Source organism: Leptopilina heterotoma, unplaced genomic scaffold (assembly GCF_015476425.1).
Source record: "Leptopilina heterotoma isolate Lh14 unplaced genomic scaffold, ASM1547642v1 Lhet_65, whole genome shotgun sequence".
Classification (NCBI taxonomy): Eukaryota; Metazoa; Arthropoda; class Insecta; order Hymenoptera; family Figitidae; genus Leptopilina; species Leptopilina heterotoma.
The window spans coordinates 744567-765335 of NW_025111152.1; the positions used below are offsets into that span (position 1 = coordinate 744567).

The 20769-nt window shown below is 29.4% G+C and overlaps 1 protein-coding gene across 1 annotated transcript in view; it reads right to left on the reverse strand.

Moving 5' to 3' along the window:
- LOC122509961 (probable DNA mismatch repair protein Msh6) overlaps positions 1–20769 on the reverse strand; it is a 79262-nt gene that overhangs the window by 27350 nt on the left and 31143 nt on the right. The window contains exons 2-11 of the mRNA XM_043624314.1: positions 16303–16539; positions 15929–16014; positions 15715–15783; positions 5726–5923; positions 5335–5469; positions 4778–4913; positions 3374–3654; positions 2989–3114; positions 2812–2893; positions 2074–2252 (exon numbers count right to left, since the gene is read on the reverse strand). Of these exons, the coding sequence (XP_043480249.1) occupies positions 2074–2252; positions 2812–2893; positions 2989–3114; positions 3374–3654; positions 4778–4913; positions 5335–5469; positions 5726–5923; positions 15715–15783; positions 15929–16014; positions 16303–16539 (1529 nt within the window). The remainder of the gene's footprint in view (positions 1–2073; positions 2253–2811; positions 2894–2988; positions 3115–3373; positions 3655–4777; positions 4914–5334; positions 5470–5725; positions 5924–15714; positions 15784–15928; positions 16015–16302; positions 16540–20769) is intronic.

Consider the following 20769-nt stretch of genomic DNA (forward strand, 5'->3'; position numbering starts at 1 on the left):
AAGCTCTTGAGTTTCATATGTAATGACAGCACAGCTGACCCAATACGGAAACCTGCTTAATCTGAAAAATATTTTCGAAATTAATTAATAATTTCAAAATTATCAAAGGACTCAGAAAAACGGTAGCATGGTGGGATACGAGCCCACAACCTTTCACGATTTATTTGTGAGATTGATTCGGAAAAATTGTTAACTTCTTTCTCCTTTAATATTTAATTACCGAATGATAAATTCATTTCCTTTAATTAAAAATAATATTTTTTTCAATAATTATGTTTCATTCAAACATATTTTCTGTTTTGTTTCAAACAGAAAAAATGTTTAAAAATTATATGTTTGATTCAAACTTAAAAGTTGATTAAAAATAATTTAAAATCAACCATAAATTATGATTAAATTAAATATATTATTTCTATAAATGAACCAAAAAATATGTTTGAATTAAACTTAAATTTGTTTGACTGTATACACTGAGAGAAGTCCAGGGCGTAATAGTTCCCGCCAGACGTCGCTATAAGCTACTCTGCTTGTCGCGTTTGAGATGTTTCGAATCTAGGGCTCAGACGCCCCGAATCCGACAAACATTATTCCCGCATGTGAGAGAACAACTCGTGGCCGAAACTAAAAGTTGTAAGTAATCCCGCTTCGGGACGTTCCACGTACGTTTTTTATCGGGGCTTGAGACGTCCCGATCGAGGGTTCACATAAGAACATTCAAAATTATCACTCAAGCCTCGCACGGGACGTATTAGTTCCCAGACCTCTCTCAGTGTAGCAAAGATATTTTAAGTTTGATTTGAACAAAATTTGTTTGAATCAAATAAATCGTTTTTTCAGTGTATCGTCGGTAATTGTGCGATCTTTGGTTTAAAATAATTTGAATCAAATATTTGTTGGAAATCAAAAGTGTTCAAACTTTTGTTCCGATCTGTTTATATATTCATGTGAATATATTCTACCGTCTTTTATTTCTTATTATTATATCTTTTCTGTCATTTGCAAGCAGCACACAAATCGTGTATATCTTTTAATTACTCTTTCTATTAATTACGTGTTGCCAGTTTATTTCATTTTAAATTAATTAATCATGACCTACGATTTACTCTTGCTCAAACTACACATATTTTTTTAAATCCAAATAAAAAATATTTGAACAAAGTCAACTTGTAATCTATGAATTTTCTTTCTCAAATAAAAAAAATCCATAAGTAGAGTTACAGTTGCAATTTTTAGAAATAATCAATTATTTAATCACATTTTTTGTATTTAAATAATTGAATTCTCGTACAACTAACTTTTTGATAAGAATTGATTTAAAAAATAATTTCAGTTAAAATTTTAGAATACATTTCAAGAATTGGAAGAATTGCTGTTTTAATTTAATTTTAATTAAATTACAAATGGTTTTACATTGAATGTATTTTGAAATTTTGAATTTATTTTGAAATTCATTGTGGACTAATAAATAACAATAAATATTTAAATATTTATTGAACAAACAATATTGAAATTTGAAAAATTTAATTTAGTTTAAAAAATTAGGCTTTTAAAAAATCATAAATAAAATTTTTTGAAAATAGTTGAATTACCGAAATATTGAAAAATTTCTTAAAATTAAAATATTAAATTAAAATAAATTTTTTCTAAATACCTATATATTATTGTATTTTTTCAAGAATTGTAACCAAAATTTAAAAAAATATTTTGTTTATTCAAATAATTCATTTATCGTTGTATTCTAATAAGATTTGATTTAAAAAAGAATTTCAATTAAAATTTTGAAAAATAATTGAATATTAGAAGCGTTATAACGGAAATTTTCAAAAATAATTAAATTTTAAAAGATTTTCAAATTGAAATCTTTTTAAGATTTTAATCGCCGTAAGAGTATAATAATATTTAAATGATTATTTAAAAAATTATTAAAGATATTAAATTTTTTGAAGAATTTAAAAAAAATTACTAAACTATCTTTATTTCTTTCTGAATAATATTGCATAAAAAAATTGTTATCTAAATAATGAATTTCCGATTACCCGGAGAAAGTATAAAAGAAAAAAAGAAAATATTTACCATGCTGTTAGCGAATTTCGTTCCATCAGTTCCAAAATCTGGCGGAATATAAGATTTAAAACGTGCTTGTGCCAACAATTGCTGATCCAAGAAATAGTGTGTTAATAAATATACACAACCTCCTAGTGCATTGACCGCTAATTCTTTATCTTCTGCAGGAGTTAATCCCAAACTATCGCCTATTTTCAGATTTAGAAGATAAAATTAATTAATAGAATACTTTTTCTTCTAATAATTTGTTGATTTAGAAATTAAACTTTGTAAACTTCATCAAAGCTTTTTACTTGCAGAAATGAGTTTTTTTTTAAATTTTAGAGATCAATTTGCAAGAGCCGGCAAAATTTTTTAATTAGGAAATTTTTTGTTAAAAGTTTACAAAAAATAATGGAAATTTACTTTTTAAAGTAAATAATATATTTTTGGAAAAAAATAAATGTCGCTTTTATTTATTTTATTATTGCACTAAATAGTTTGTTAAGAATAAAAACCAAAATTGACTATTGACCAATTGACTATTCGACTCAGGGGCTACTTGCTGTCAAATTAATTACATATTTTTATAACTAAATTTAAAGTTAAAGATTAGAAAAGAAGAACAAATCTGATATATAAAATAATTATCAAATTAATTATATTAAATATCAGAAAATTAATTAGATTAAAATTATATTTAATTACATTTTGTCTAAGAGCTTTAAAAATAAAGAATTATTTAGAATATTTTTTCATTTTACATACCTGGATTGAGATAAAGTTTCAACTCTTTAGGCCACTCAAATTTGGACTCTTTGTTCTTGAAATACTCTTGTTCGTGTATATACTGAAAACATTTCAAATAATAAACTGTTGAATCAGTTTTCGTACCCAAAAATACAATTAGAGGTTTTCTTTTCATTTAATTCAATAATATTTTACCTTCAATGTTTTGGGAGCCGACCAAAATTGAACTTCTTTCTGCAGAGGTTCTTTAATTGCTGATGGAAGCATGCCATTTAATATCTTCAATGTACTTTGCGATAAATTACCACGTTCATAAATAATCTGAAAATACCAATTTTTTTATTAACATTCTATTTACTTACGCCGATCAAAATGTTAGTTATAAATACCAAATACGAAACTACGACAATTCACATTTAATTTAAAATTTAATAAAAAATTACAATTAGTTTCTTGATTAATAAATTGACTTAGAAAGAACATATTCCAAAAGTTGAGTTTCCGTTAATCATTTCTTTTACTTTTTTCGCAAGAAATAAAAAATATTAACAAAATAATGAGAATTAAAAAAATATCTTACGTGAACTGGGGGGTAATGGGCGAGAAGAGTCAAAAGTCTGGAATTACAGCGATCATCTTTAAACTGTCCTAGATAAAAATCGCCAATTGTGGTATCAAGAAAACAAATACCGTAAGAAGGAGTCTTATCCTCATGAAATTGTTTTTCCGTTAGAGCCAATAAATATTTTGACGATGGTACAGTTATTTCACCATCTTGAGCTGTGTAGACTCTTGTGCCTTTCGAAGAAATTTGACAAATTTCACGATTCACAACTTTGTCATATTTCGTCGCCTTACTCACTGTCAAATAAATTAAATTTCTTACTTAAAAAGCAAAATCAGTTTGTTAGAAATTAATTAAACGCACTTTTAAAACTATTTTTTATTTTCCTATGACCATTTTTTGTTTTCTGTAATTTAAATTTTCAATTTATATTATTTTTACAGGGTTGCCAAAAAAATTTAATTTAATTTTTCTCTGACTTTTCTCTGATTTCCATACAGAATTTTGACTTTTTCCTTGATCCTAAAAAATATTTTGCTTCACTCTAAAAATTATTAAATACTCAAAAAAATGTTCTTTATACATTTATTTACGAATTTCTTTAATTGTAAAATTATTCCAAAACATCAAATAGTTTTATATTAAATAAATATTTAATCATTAGTATTTTTCCATAGGAATTAAGATTTTCAAAAATGTCAAATTCAAACCTCTTAAAACTCAGAAACTTCTTAAAAATTATTTTCTAGAATTTTTAACTAAAATTCTTCTTTAAATCAATTATTCTAAATAATTTTTGACCGTTTTTTGTCCTTTGTGAATTTTTAAATCCATTCGAAGGAATTCGAATTAAAATTTTTCAAAAAAATTAGTTCTACAGAATTGTTAATTAAGAGTATGATAAATTAAGATTTTCAAAGATTTTAATTTGAAACCTTTTCAAAATTCAATTATTTCTGAAAATGCATCCTATAATGCTTCTAATATTTAATTATTATCTAAAAATTTAACTAAAATGAATTTTTAAATTAATTTTTTATTAGAAAATTGTACGAGAATTCAATTATTTAAATAAAAAAATAAATTATTATTTTTAATAATTAATTAATTAAATATATATTAAAAAATTCAATTAATTTCAAAAAAATTTGTGTTATTAAGATTTTTCAAAAAAACTAAGTTCTTTAAAATTTCGAATTGAATTTATTAAAAATTGAAATTCAATTATTTATAAAAATTGTAAACGCAATTTTTATAAAATTCAATTATTTTTGAAATTTTTAAGTAATATTATTCATTAAATAATTTATAAGTAATAATGTTTTGAAGATTTCCCTGACCTGCGGCAACCCTGTTTTTTTATTTTCAAGTAATTTTTATTCACTAGTAAATAAATAACTAAATAAATTTCATACTAACTTTTAGCAACACGTTTACTCATCATTTCAGGATTCTCAGTCTGCTCAACTCTTGCAACTTTGAAACCCTTCTCGATCAAACTAGCTGAGAAACGTCCGTATGCAATTTCAGGGAAACCAGAATGAGCAAATTCTCCCTGAAATAAAAGAAAATGCAAAATAAAAACTAATATTAATTTTTAAAAAATTGTGTAATAAATTTGTAAAACTCTAATTGGTTTGCAAAAATTTCATACATAAAATTGAGAAAATTTTTGAAAGAAAATCATTTTTCAAAGCTCAATTCTCTTTTTTAATTATTTATAAAAGTTAAGAGATTTATAAGAATTAATAGAGTTAAAAAATTATTTTTGAATAAATTTGAAATTTTTTAAAATATTCAATTTCGATTTTGAAAAAAATGAAATTAAAATATAGAATTTTTAACAATTGGGCAAAAATTTATTGTAGTGAAAAATATTTTTATAATTAATTTGAATGTTTTTTAAAAAAATCTCAATGTAATAACGGTTTTTTTTAATTTTTTGAAATTTTTCGTTAAAAAATTGTCATTCTTACACGCATGTAGGATAAATTTAGTTCGTTAACTCCTAGAACAGCATCCATATGATACAATTCATAGAATTTTCCCACTTTGAAGAATAGAACACAATCAAAGTTTTTGCTCTTCAATTTCCACCATTGTCTCATTGCCTAAAAATTTAATTTTGTTTTAAAACAAGAAGAGAATATAAAAACACAACTACCAAAATCACGTTATCTGTTCATATCTGAGAAAAAATTAAATACAATATTATAATTTTTATGTATTATAAAGAAAATTGATTGATGAATTTGAAGGCAATTTAAAAATTAATAAAAGCTAATATGAAATTCAAATAGCTTCATTTTAGATATGACAAGTTGACGTGATTCATCTCATTTAAAAAATATGTGACATGAAACAAACCGGAGTTTGATTGTTTAGAAAATCGTTTGGCACGTGAACTGTTCTTGGATTGTAATTTTCGTGATCTTTCTTCCTTAATTCCAAATCCTTGATTTTATTCGGTTCTAAAAAGTCGTACTTCAAATGAGGCCAGGAATCCGGATTTTTAAAAGGTTTTGATTCTTGTGAAGTTGCCTGAGAAGTGTTTGGCGTCTTTTCCTGACAATTAAAAAAATATATAGTGTTAAACCTTATAATAGTATATTGTGCAACAAGTACAGAAAGAATTTTTTTTTCGACGAGTGCGAAGTTTGCGGCTCCGAGCGAAGCTTTCGTACGTGTTGCACACAGTACTTTGTGCAACACCTTATGCATGGTTTTGATGAAAAAAACTATTTAGAAACGCTAGTTGACACCAACTTACGTACTGTTTAACAATTTTGCAGGAAATAAATTTATAATTTTATTAAAATTAATTTTGACTGTTTCATTTTTACTTTGATATTAAATACAACTATTTAGCTTCAATTTACACTGCGAGTTTTATTTATATTTATGACTCTCGAATTAAATTTTTTAAAATAAATAAATGAAAGATACACCCCGAGTATACTCGGAGTTAACCGTAGGGAAGTCAACAGGGTTTGGAACCCTGTAAAAAAAAAGTATTGGGAGGTACGGGATTCCGTATTGCAAGTGTCAACCTGCCAATGCGGTATTCGCGAATTACCGCATTGGGTGTCCTGGTTAATACGGAAATCAAGGGGTCCCAATGCGATGCCAGTTTTAAGCTTTAAAAAAACGAAAATACGTGACAGGAGGAAATAATTAGTGTCAGTGCAGAAATATGCGAGTTAAAGGAATGAGAAAATAATAATAGTGAGTGTAAAAATGAAACTTTAAGAAAAAAAGGTAAGTTGAACTGTCAAATATGGGCCCAATGCGGCGTAGGCTGCTTTCAATACGGTACACAATCGGTACATAGTGCAAGTCGCCAGTAGAGGGCAGAAGCAAGCAGAGCGAATCGAGCGAGCACAGTGGCCCAGCTGACATATGATTTGCATTACATTACTTTCCAATTTTTTATTTTATAACCACTTTTCTGCATGAATCTAAACAATATTTTCGATTATTGTAATTTAGAAGATGCTTACCAATTGTACGTTGGCAGATTTAGTGAAAAGTGTCTGTGTACGGAGACAAATGTGTTAGAAAATGTTTGTTTACCTATTTCACGCCATTCAAACCAGTCAAAGTTGCTTTTGCTGTGGCGCATTGAAATCAGCCTATGCCGCATTGGGCCCATATTTGACAGTTCAACTTACCTTTTTTTCTTGAAATTTCATTTTTACACTCACTATTATTGTTTTCTCATTCCTTTAACTCGCATATTTCTGCACTGACACTAATTATTTCCTCCTGTCACGTATTTTCGTTTTTTTAAAGCTTAAAACTGGCACCGCATTGGGACCCCTTGATTTCCGTATTTACCACGACACCCAATGCGGTATTTCGCGAATACCGCATTGGCAGGTTGGCACTTGCAATACGGAATCCCGTACCTCCCAATACTTTTTTTTTACAGGGAACGTATGTTACCGCACGTAATATACGTGGTTTTCTACGTGTATATTACTGTAAAAAACAGGTATACTACTAATAGAAAACGAATACCTATAAAAAAAATTGGTATTGATTGATGAATAATAAACATTGTAATGAAATTCCAATTAATAATATTAAATTGCAGGTATTTTAAATCGACAATCGTTTCTAAATTTTTCTTTATGAATCTTTATTTATATTCTCTGCTTTTAAAATATATTCTTAGTTGAAACTACCTTTTAAAATTAATATTACAAAATATTCAAAATTATATTTAGTCTCTCTTTGCTTTACGCGAGTGCCAGATTACTTTTATTTAAAATGGAAAGTGTTTCTGTAAATAGAGATGAGTTTGAGAAAAAATGTAAAGGGGCAATTGAAAAAACGGGAAGTAGTCGGTGAATGTGGAGTCGTAGTCACCTAAAGAAAATTAAATCTATTTTAATAAATGCGAAAAATGATTTAAAGAAAGATGCAGCTCACTAACATTACTTAAGAAAATATGAAATTCTGCAAATCGGGAATGAATCACATGTTATTGTGAAACAAAAAAGTGATCCGAGCAATTTATTGTAAATGTTGCCAATTAAAGATTTTTTTCCAAAATTATTAGAAGCTCATAATAACACTGGACACGGAGGCGGTTGAAATATTTGTCTATAATTTGAATTTTTTCTATTCGCCTGGAACTCTTTGGGCATTTAGCTTAATGCCTAGGCATCAAGCTAAATGACTAAAGAATTCAGGCGATTAAAATAATAATTGTCATTTACTTGAACATTTTCCTATTCGCCCGCGTTTAGCTTATAGCCTAAGAATTAAGCTAAACGACGGATTTTCCTTTTCGCCTATGATATATATGTCATAGGCAAATAGAAAAATCCGGCATTTAGCTTAATGCCTAGGCATTGGGCTAAATGCCGGCAAGTAGATAAATGAATCGTGAAAAATGGTTATTTTTCTATTTGCCTGAAATCAATTAGTCATTTAGCTTATTTACTAGGCGTTAAGAAAATTGCCTAAGTAGCACCCGGCAAATAGAAAAATGAGAATATCGTCGGCTTGGTGGAAAACTGTACCATTTCAGGAATTCGTTATAAACTGTACCATTTCGGTAAATGTTTTTAAAACATACCATTTCGAGAAAAAAAGGTTTTTGCTTTTTTTCCAAGTTTGTCAACACTGCCGCTAGACATAAAATAAGGTTATGCATTTTTAAAAAGCGGTATCTTAAATATACTCTTGTTCATCTTCTCAATGTATTAATTAAAAATTTCTAATAATTTAAATTAATTGCTTGTTAATCATTAGAAATTCTTTAGTGCAACGCTTTTATAGATCTTCATCGAAATGGTGTTTTATAACAAACTTTTGAAATGGTATAGTTTATAACGAATTCTTGAAATGGTACAGTTTTTCACCAAGCCGACGATATGTGCATGTGTCACTCAACAGGAACAGAAATATTAAAAAAAAATATGTCAAAATGATTCAAAGCTGCCTTACAGTTACATGTTTTGTAACCCTGTCCACCAGTCATAGATTGCTGAGACACAGCTTCCCTTAAAGTTAATGTAACATCTTTACATACGTCGTCAACTTTTTTAATTTCGGTTCCCGATTGCACAATCGGGTTGGTTCGAGAAAACCAACCTTTTATAATTCCACCCTTAGTTCCTATCTGATAAACACCATTTTGAACATCTAAAATGACACCAAAAATAGTCGCGAAACCGAAAGAGTTATGCAAGACCCAATTTGTGTTAATTAATTTTGACATATTTTTTTTTAATATTTCTGTTGAGTGACACATGCACATATTCTCATTTTTCTATTTTCTGGGTGCTACTTAGGCAATTTCCTTAACGCCTAGTCAATAAGCTAAATGACTAATTGATTTCAGGCAAATAGAAAAATAACCATTTTTCACGATTCATTTATCTACTTGCCGGCATTTAGCCCAATGCCTAGGCATTAAGCTAAATTTGATCAGACCATGCAAAAATCCGTGCAAAAATAAATAATTTGTTAATTTTTTTTGTTATCACAATAAATAATTTTTTTTTTCATTGAGAAATATTTTACTGTAAATGACGAAATGGCGGTGGATATTAAGCTGACTAATAATAAATGTAAAATTTGTTTTTTTATTGGCCGCATTAAATAAATTATTTTGGTATAGATGAAATGAATTTATTCATTTAGCTATTTTACTCTAAATGTCGAAATGGCGGTGGACAGTAAGCTAAGTGTCGGACATTTAGCTTACTGCTTAGACAATTAGACGATATCGACGTGTATTCGTCTAACTGTCAGCAGTTAGCTAACTGTCTGGACACTTAGCTTAATGTCGGATTCGTCTAAGTGGCCACGACATATATATTGCTAAAGAAATCTCGAAATAATAGAAATTTTAATTTTTTCATAATCAAAGTAAAAAATTGGATAGTTGAACTATATATGTGGACGTCCACATGAAAAGGGCCCATATTGTCGGTTCTAGTTTTCGAGATAATCGCAATTTAGTAATTTTTGAGCAAATTCTTAATTTTTTTTTTATTTTTTATTATCAATCTACATGTTTTGACAAGTCGAATCATACGGTTTTCATTAATTTATCGATAATTTAACTGTTTGATTTCATTGGTTCTTTAGAAAAATGAAAAGAGCCCATTTTGTCGGTCATTTGCAAAAGTAATCCGTATTTTAAAAATGGAGGTATAGAAAAATTTAAAACCTCTTGATTTTTCATCTCTAAGGTGTCCTGGACTGTAAACAATTCTTATCTGAATAACTTCTCAGAAGAACCAGAGATATTGATGTTAGAGTCTTTTTTTTCGTAATTATCGAAATGAAAATTTGTATATTTCGTCAATTTTTTCATAATAGAGACTGTCAAAAATTTTTAAATAAGTTTAATATCTATTCTTTTTCTTCAAATGACACAATAAAATTGTACCTAATCATTAATCTTGTAAAAAAATGGTTCTTTAATAGAAAAACTGTCCTTTTTAGAAAAGGGCCCATATTGTCGGTTTTTAAATTAATTAATTAATTAAGGGGAGGAGGTGGTTCTAAAAATTTAAAACCTGTTGGTTTTTTATCTTCAAGGTGCCCTGAATTGGAAACAATTCTTATCTGAATAACTTCCAAGAAGAACCAGAGATACAACAATTAGTTGGTATCGCAATTTTTAATTCCGTTTTTCTCGAAATGAGGTTTTTGGCGTTCTAAACTTTGAAATTCCGTAACTCAGCGAATTTTCAACCAAAAAAGTTCTAAGACCACTCAAAATTCTCCAAATTTTGCCAGGATTACGCCCATATAGATAACTCCAAGTGCTCTCAAAACTTTAAACGCGTTTTTCTCGAAATGACGTTTTTCAAAACAGTGGACAGTCTAGCTAGAACAGTTTTGATCGGATTGACTTCGGTCAAAGTTTTTTTTGATCGTCATTTACTAATGCTTTCGAGTACGTAGCGGATTTTTTTTGGTTTCTTTGTTTTTTTTTCAACAGATTTTTTGACAAATTTTCACCCTAAAAATTGACTTTTTACTTCAAACAAATGCCAAATACACCAAAATTAATATTTTAAAAATATCCTACGTAGTCGAAAGTTAAATCTATCTCAGATTCAGAAAAACTTTGAATTTTTTATTTAGATTAAACGGTCAAACCGGAATCTTGCCCACCAATTTGCTCTGCAGAGAAAGGAGACCAACTTCGGCGCCCTCTATATGCAACAAATTTAAACTTTTTTTACGTATAAATATGTTTTTGTAAACTTAAAAAGTTAACAAATAAATCCCTCAAAACCAAATTTTGTTTACTTTATTCCCGTGTCTTAAAAAAATTCATGAAAAACAAGTTCAAAAGAGGCCTCAAAGGTGTCACTCCCCCTTAATACATTTTTTTAAATACATATATATATATATATATATATATATATATATATATATATATATATATATATATATATATATATATATATATATATATATATGTGACGCGACACGAGAAAAGGGACCTATCGTTAAAAAAAAAATATATATATATATGTGACGCGACACGAGAAAAGGGACCTATCGTTAAAAAAATCGATTTTGAGATTATGGTGCTATTCGACAGATTATTCTTTGCTCTTTCACGTGAAAAAATCAAAAGTTGAAAAACTTAAATAGTGTTAATAATATAAAGCCCGAATTTTAAGCATGTACGCGTAAATACACGGGTTTTCTGCGCATGGCGGCGCTTTAAACGCTCTCCCTGTAAAATTCTCTTTTGCGGCGATAGGTCCCTTTTCTCGTGTCGCGTCACATATATATATGTATGTAGACGTCCACATGAAAAGGGCCCATTTTGGCACTATTGGAGTTATCTATATGGGCGTATTCCTGGCGAAATTTGGAAAATTTTGAGTGATCTTGTAACTTTTTTGGTTAAAAATTTGCTGAGTTACAAAATTTCAAAGTTTAGAACGCCAAAAACCTCATTTCGAGAAGAACGAAATTAAAGATTGCGATACCAACTAATTGTTCTATCTCTGGTTCTTCTGGGAAGTTATTCAGATAAGAATTATTTACAGTCCAGGACACCTTAGAGATGAAAAATCAAGAGGTTTTCAATTTCTCCACACCTCCATTTTTAAAATACGGATTACTTTTGCAAATGACCGACAAAATGGGCCCTTTTCATTTTTCTAAAGAACCAATGAAATCAAACAGTTAAATTATCGATAAATTAATGAAAACCGCATGATTCGACTTGTCAAAACATGTAGATTGATAATAAAAAATTTTTAAAAATTAAGATTTTGCTCCAAAATTACTAAATTGCGATTATCTCGAAAACTAGAAGAGTCAAAATTTCTGAACTGGGCCACCTAAAACAATCTTTTGAAATTTTCATTATGCCTATACATAATTTGTTACAGCCGGGTGATACAAAAACATTCCCGGAATGCGTTTTCAAAAATTTTAATTTTTCAATTAGTTATAAACAATTGAACTTTAAAGTACCTTTTTAGAAAATTTACCATTTCTTCGGTGTTTTTTGATAAAATTTAAAAATATTTGGCAGAAATGTACAAAAATACTGCCTCTATTAATAACAATAAAACATTTAAAAATTCATAATTATTTATGCAAAATAAATTGTTAATTAATTAAACAATTAAAGTTTTAAGTGACTTCTGGACTAGTTACAAGAAAAATTCAAAAACTACTGAAATCTATTTTTTCTACACTTTAATTTCCAAAAAAAAAATCTTAGTACCTTTAATAATTGAGCAAATGACATAATTTTAAAGAGGGGCGTGCAAGCGCTCGGACTGCCGCGGCTGCTGCGCTAGGACGCGTCGAGACACGATTGTTCTTGAAAAAACGTTTATTTAATACGCTTTTCTTATGATTTGATTTTTATTAATTTTCGTTATTCCTTTTGCAATAATATCTATTTAATTAACGTTCGTATTTTTTGAAAATATATTCATTGATTTTTTGTACAAGAGTAAAAATTCCTGAAGTGTAACAGTAAATTTTGAGATTCACTGTATTTACTTGGTAATACATGAAAATGAAACATAATTATGAGATAATCAAATGCCTAGAAGAATTTTTCAAAAAAATTAAATTTCACTTAATTATAAACAATTGAATTTTTTTGCAGTGTTTTATTAAAAAATTAATATCTTGGAACAGAATAAACGAATCGTTATAAAATTTGGTATGTACACTCAGAAAATGGTGTAGTTTCAAATGAAATAATTTAAAAATCAAATTGTTTAATTTTTGTAATTGTTATTGCAAATTTAATTGTGTAACAAATTATTTGTTAAGTATTGTTTTTAGGAAATTAATGTGACGACCTTCTCAAAAATTATATTAATTGAATCGATTTATATTTTCTCAAATCAATATTATTTAATTACATTCGTTGATTCATTGACGAAAATCAGTCTAGTTATATTTCAAGTTAATTTAAAATTATTATAATGTAATTTCCTTTTTTTTTACAATTAATATTAAACAAACAAAGCATTCAACTATTTCAATCATACACATTCATTCAAAAACATATAAATTTACATTTACAATAAAAGATTCGATTCATAAATGACTTTACAAATTATCAGAAAGAATGTGTGATCGAGGGAGCGAAAGAATTGATTTGGACGAATATATCACTATATAATTAGACAAAATAAGAAACTCACCAGAGTCAATATAATAACAATTTTCCACCAATGATGGAAGTCAAATAATAATAATAAAATTCTGATTGATTTTTCCTTAATCGGAGAGCGTGTCCAAGGAACTTTCGGTTGGCCAAATCCAAAAAGATTCCAACGGAGACATATATTTAAAGACCAATATCTAAATCGGAAGATTGATCAATGTAGACGCTTCTCCGGTATATCAGATTTAGTTGACAATTTCTATCGAAATGATTCTTTACGGTGAGTATAAATTGTGCAGGCTCATCGACGAAAACACGGATGATTTATAGATATTCACCAAACGCTTTAAATTCAGAACACATACAATTATATAGGATTATTACATAAAACTCACATATTATTATTCAACAAATAATTACCCCAATCGGGCGTTGTGCTTAGCGTCTCGTCCAGAACACTTGACACGTTTTTATAATTTTACTTTATACACAATTGATAAGTTATTTCGCATGCTTCGCACGCTCTGGTCCCTCGACCACTAATTTTCGACATGAATCGACAATTTCATCGTCGTCTACAACTTCTCCCTACTCTTCGCTAGGCCCTGTGACGATTATACTGTTGGACCCCGTTCCTTACAATTGTTTACTTACAAAATAAACAATGTTCTTAACGTCGTAGGAAGTTTGTTATAAACAAATTAACTTGACAAATGAATTGTTCATTTGTTTATAGTCGAAATGGCATCGTTTTTTCTAATCGTTCTAAAATTATGTTACCAATAATATTTATGGACATTTTTCATAGTTTATTATTTGTTTATGATAGAAACAAATAAAGTTAACTTAAAATGAACTCTTCACTTCATTATAGAAAAAATGTCTATGAAAATATTATTGGTAACAATTTTAAAACGTTTAGAAAAAACGATGCCATTTCGACTATAAACAAATGAACAATTCATTTGTCAAGTTAATTTGTTTATAACAAACTTCCTACGACGTTAAGAACATTGTTTATTTTGTAAGTAAACAATTAAATTTGCAATAACAATTACAAAAATTAAACAATTTGATTTTTAAATTATTTCATTTGAAACTACACCATTTTCTGAGTGTACATACCAAATTTTATAACGATTCGTTTATTCTGTTCCAAGATATTAATTTTTTAATAAAACACTGCAAAAAAATTCAATTGTTTATAATTAAGTGAAATTTAATTTTTTTGAAAAATTCTTCTAGGCATTTGATTATCTCATAATTATGTTTCATTTTCATGTATTACCAAGTAAATACAGTGAATCTCAAAATTTACTGTTACACTTCAGGAATTTTTACTCTTGTACAAAAAATCAATGAATATATTTTCAAAAAATACGAACGTTAATTAAATAGATATTATTGCAAAAGGAATAACGAAAATTAATAAAAATCAAATCATAAGAAAAGCGTATTAAATAAACGTTTTTTCAAGAACAATCGTGTCTCGACGCGTCCTAGCGCAGCAGCCGCGGCAGTCCGAGCGCTTGCACGCCCCTCTTTAAAATTATGTCATTTGCTCAATTATTAAAGGTACTAAGATTTTTTTTTTGGAAATTAAAGTGTAGAAAAAATAGATTTCAGTAGTTTTTGAATTTTTCTTGTAACTAGTCCAGAAGTCACTTAAAACTTTAATTGTTTAATTAATTAACAATTTATTTTGCATAAATAATTATGAATTTTTAAATGTTTTATTGTTATTAATAGAGGCAGTATTTTTGTACATTTCTGCCAAATATTTTTAAATTTTATCAAAAAACACCGAAGAAATGGTAAATTTTCTAAAAAGGTACTTTAAAGTTCAATTGTTTATAACTAATTGAAAAATTAAAATTTTTGAAAACGCATTCCGGGAATGTTTTTGTATCACCCGGCTGTAACAAATTATGTATAGACATAATGAAAATTTCAAAAGATTGTTTTAGGTGGCCCAGTTCAGAAATTTTGACTCAGAACTGACAATATGGGCCCTTTTCATGTGGACCTCCACATATATGTAATATATACATATATGTATATATTAATTCTTAATAATATTTTAATAAAACAGAGAATACAGGATTTTTAAAGATTTTTTTGGCATAAATTTCGTTATTTTGCTTTGAAAGATTCGGGAGGCCAAAAAAACATTCGGATAACAGAGGTTCCACTGTAACTTTTAAAGATGTAATTTTAATTTACTTACAACAGCCTTTTTAGCTCGTGAATTATTTTTTGTGGCTCGTGGTGTTTTATTGACAATCTTCCTCTTTTTCTGAAAAAAAGAAATATATTACACATTAAATTAAACGTAGAATTTGTTTAATCTTTTAAACTTCACTGGCTTAAAGGTAAATATAAAAATCCATAATTTAATTAAAAAGTTTTAGGTAGAAAAAATATATGATATTAGAACATACTTGAGGAGATTCATCTTCACTTGGTGTTTCCGGATCACTTTCAGAAGCATTATTAGACCCAGAATCTGAGTCTTCATTTTCAGAACCTAAAAAATATTCAATTGTACATTAAGTTAATTCTCTCTAGTGATATATAATTATGAGGCTGCAGTCCGCGACTTTTTTAAAAAATAATGCAACGATTTATTTTATTTTGACTTCAAATTGATGTTACTTTTAAGAAAATGACTTTTAAGTATGTCTTAAATTTACGCACACAAAAAGTAGAGATGAATATAACTTGAAAAAAAAAATTTGTCTTGTTTTTTCGTTTTTAAAAACGTTGCGGGTTTGAGTTACATTGAAATACGAAGAACTTGTCTTTTTTCTCTAACCTGGTTTGAAATTATCATCAGAGTCGCTGTCATCATCTGGAATTATTAGTCGCCGCCTTTTTGGTTTCACAGGACTCACTTCTTCACTATCCTCATCGTCGATAGATCTTTTTCTTTGAGGAGTCTCCTTTTTGTCCTTTAAAATTGGTTTCTTTCGTTTTGGTGTTTCAGTTTTTACTTCCTTTTTTGGTTCTGAATGATTCTCTTTTTCCTTAGTTAAACTAAGTTTTGTTTGACCTAAGTTAAAAATATTTTGCATTCCAGTAAAATTAGAATTTTACTATTAATATTTATTATCTTAAAAAGGTATTTTGAAGATATTTAAGGTTTTTTTCCTTCCCTTAAATACTGATAATAGGTTTTTTTCATGTTTCAAATTTGTAGTTTATATTTATATTATATTTCTTATTTTTAACTAGATATAATTATAAAAAATATATAATATTAATTAACAATAATTAATAATAAGGTTGAATAATGGAGCTGGGATCAGATCATTTCGCGGTTATTGTAAGCTAAAAGGAAAAGTGAAGAGGAGAGAAAAGAAAGATAGGGTAGAAAAAATGGGCAAGTGGACGGTGGAAAAGTTACTAAGAGAATTCGAAAAAAGGATGGAGAATGGAGAGGAAGCGGGGGTTAACGAAAGGGTTAATTGAAAGTATGGTAAGAGCCGTACAAAGGTTGAAAGGGGGGATAAGGAATGCGAGACAAGTAAGCATGCTATGCACTGAGAAGAATAATATTGTAATGTTAACAAAATCGTTTTGTTGAGATTACTATTTTTCTTTCTTTTCATATTCTAACATAAGCAGTTAGATCAACAATATATTATTGACCTCAATTCATAATATTATTAGTATTTATTGATAAATTTACATCTTTATACCAAAAGACTAATGTTGAAATTTGTTTTGGAAAAAGTAGATGTTCGACAAAAAAATTTGGTTCGCTCAACCAAACGGTTTTGTTGCACATATTTCAAATAAAAGATTTTGTTGGTACAACCAAATTCTTGTTGCCGGAACCGAACAGTTTTTCAGTGTGAAGGAAATGATATGTGACCTGGACAGTAAAAAGGGTCCTTACGTGCGAAAACAAGTTTTCGAGAAAACAGCAGTTAAAGTTTAACTTAGAAAAACCCTTGTAATTTTTTTAAATCAATTTAGGCTTATTTTCTTCACCGTGAATCACAGTATCAAAATAAAAAACATACAAGTAATGAAAATTTTTTTTTAATAATTGTTTATATAAATTAATAACAAACTCCCCAAACATAGAAAAAATAATCTAAGTTTTCTAACTAGCAACAATAAGTATAAATAAGTGACACATGTTTGTAAGGGTTTTCGAGGCCGCTGATTACGAATATGATGTTAAATTGACAATTTTACAGTTGACAGCTGTCAACTTCTCTAAAAAGTGATCGTTTTTTGTAAAAAAGACAGTAATAAGGTTTTTGAGGTCGCTGATTACGAATATGATATCAAATTTAAATTTTAACTCTTGACAGTTGTCAAAGAAACTGTCAGCTTTTCTAAATAATAAAAAATTATCGTCTTTGTTATTTTAATTTGTATAATAACAAAAAATCAGTTTTTTCGTATTTTTACTCTTGTTTCTTCTGACTTTAAAATTTTTTTTTTTAAACTTTTAATCAACTTATGATTTTTTGGTTTTCACCATCTTAAAGAGCGTTTCAAACCCTATCCGAATCAATAAAAAAGTAAAAAATGATTTTTTGACACGTAAGGTCCCTTTTCATAGACCAGGTCATATATATAGATAGAAAAGAGTACAAGAGGAGGCAACATGAACATAGGATGATAGAACGAAAAAAAGAAAATTTTTAGAAGAGGTCGAAGAGGCACTGAGGGAAAAGAGGGAATGGGAAGTGATAAATAGAGAAAGAAAAAGAAAAGGAGTGGACAATGCAATCGACGGGTTGAAAAAGAACAAAGCAGCTGGTTTCGACGGGATGGAAGCGGAAAGCTTATATTAAAGTATGGTGTGGAAGGGATAAGGATGGCTGGAGGGATGAAAAACGGGAGTGACCGTACAGTTGGTTAAGAAAGATAGAGGAATATAGGGAAAAGTTGAGATACAATAAATGGTACAGAATGGTGAAGGGGGTGGGTGTGCCAAAATATCTCACTAGCAGAGGAAGGGAGTCAAAGTGGAGTAGAGTAGTAAGATTTAGAATGAAGAGAAAATGTGTAGAGTATGTGGACATGAGGTGGAAGAATAGGAGCATGTGTTGGAGAGGTGTGAATGAATGGAGGACTCGACAGATAAGAAAATGGATTTTGTATGAAAGTGGGCAGGGTGTGATATGGATGAGAGAAGAGCAATGTATGTGGGGTAATTAATGATAATGGTAGGTGTTGTCTAGCATAATTTTTCGTTTTTTCTTTTGGGGTTAATTCGAAAAAAAGCCACAATGGACATAGAAACAATAATTAATAATATAACTACTAAATATATAAAAATCTAACAAAACAATATTAATTTATTCTGTATTTCCCTGACCTTTCACTGATTTCTAAATTCAATTATTCAAAACTTGAATAATTTTGTCAAATAAAATATTTAATAACTTCTTATTTGAGGTCTTGAGGAGTAAGCGGCCAAAAATGGATAAGTCCATTTATTACTATTTCGAGAAATTTAAACAAATGCAATTTGATACATAACCATTAAAGTTAATTTCAAAGTAGAAAAAATATACTGAAGTATTTAAGGATGTACGTGCACGTTTTTTGAAAATTAGAAAACACACTTTTTTTACATATATCAAAAGTTTTACGAAATAAAAATATCTTACAAAGTTTGGAGTCGGTTTACTATACGGATTTATTGAATAATACAAATTTTAAATTTGTATTGGCCTATTCCTTGTGATTCTCCCCTCCTATTTTCTTTCTTTCTCTCTCTTCAATTCACAGGTTAGAAAGAGTAGAAAAACAAAATGGAGGGAGAGAATAGGTCAAAGTCACTAGATTGTTACAAAACCACCGTTCCCAATACAGTCGTGTCTCGTTATTGCAATATTCGGAATTCGGAGAATCAACTGTCAGTGTCGACAGTTGGGCAGCAATGAAGGTTCCAAATGAGAGAGGGCACTCAAAAAGAATATACACGGAAAAAATCTTGGGTGACGTGCAATCCCAATCGTCGGAAAGTGGAGGAACTATAGTTTGGATGTGCTACGTTCTCAATTCGGGAAATCTACGTTCCCATGTTGGTGGCGCTGAACACCCAAGATTTGAGACTCAAAACCTTGGGACTGCAATAGCCGCATCTTGGGCGTTCAGCACGCCCAAGTTGGAAATGCAGCTCCACCAAACTAAAGTCGTATCGCATTCGTACATTTTCGGTCTACTTGGAACGGCACGTCACCCAAGATTTTTTCCGTGTACCTATGCTCATCCCTGGAAAGCTAGAAAGTAGGCGTGGTATAAGTGTCTTGCGTTTAAGAGGGGTGAAGAGTGGGAAATTTTCACGACTCTTGCAATGATGAGACACGACTGTACTTATGTGAAATTTATCCTTTTGATTGAAAAAAAATGTTGAAAGAAATCCAAATAAATTCATGTTTTTAATAAAAGAAGTGCATGGGGATATCACAAATCAAAAAAACCCTCAGAGCTTAAAAGACCTTAGCTTTTAGAAACTTTTGTGAAAATATGTCCCCATCTAAAGGTATGTCCTCACTTTAGAGAACAGTGAAGGTCTTATCACCACGATCTGGTCAGTTCAATACCAATGCTTCAACAGACCCTTCCACTCACGCTCACACTAAATTCCGTAATGATCTGATTAGAGAGGATGTTCCTCCCGTGGACATCCCACTAATGCCCACTCCTGTTCTTCTCGGAGTCGATTTTCCACCGTTTACTAAAACGAATTCCAATTCGCCCTCTCCACATCCACATCAAAATCGGCTGCTGGTCTGGATGGCATCACAGCTGACATGATTAAATTCCTTGGTCCAGTGGCCCAGGTTGCTTATAGTTGCTTATAGTTTTTAATAGAATGCTCCTTCACTTATCCTATCCATAATCCTGGCTGTACATGAGAGCCATGGCTCTTCCGATGCCTGGTGGCAAGGGATTCCGCCCCATCGCTCTCACCTCGGTAGTGTCAAAGATATTGGTAAAACTAATACAGGGACGTATGGAGCACGAGGTGGAGAGGCGGGGCCTGATCTCTTCCTACCAGTACGGTTTTAGAAAGCAGAGATCTGCGGTGGACTGCGTGGCAGCTTTAGTCACTGACACCCAAATGACCTCCTCCTTTACACGAGATTCTCTTCCACCGAGAACCTTGGCCCCGACATCTCCGCAGCACTTGAGAGCCTTTTCATTTGGCTCAAATCGATCGGTATGGATGTGGCAGCTCATAAGACAGTATGTAGTATTTTTTCGAAATCGCGTTCTACTTTCGAAAACATTATTATAAAACTAAGTA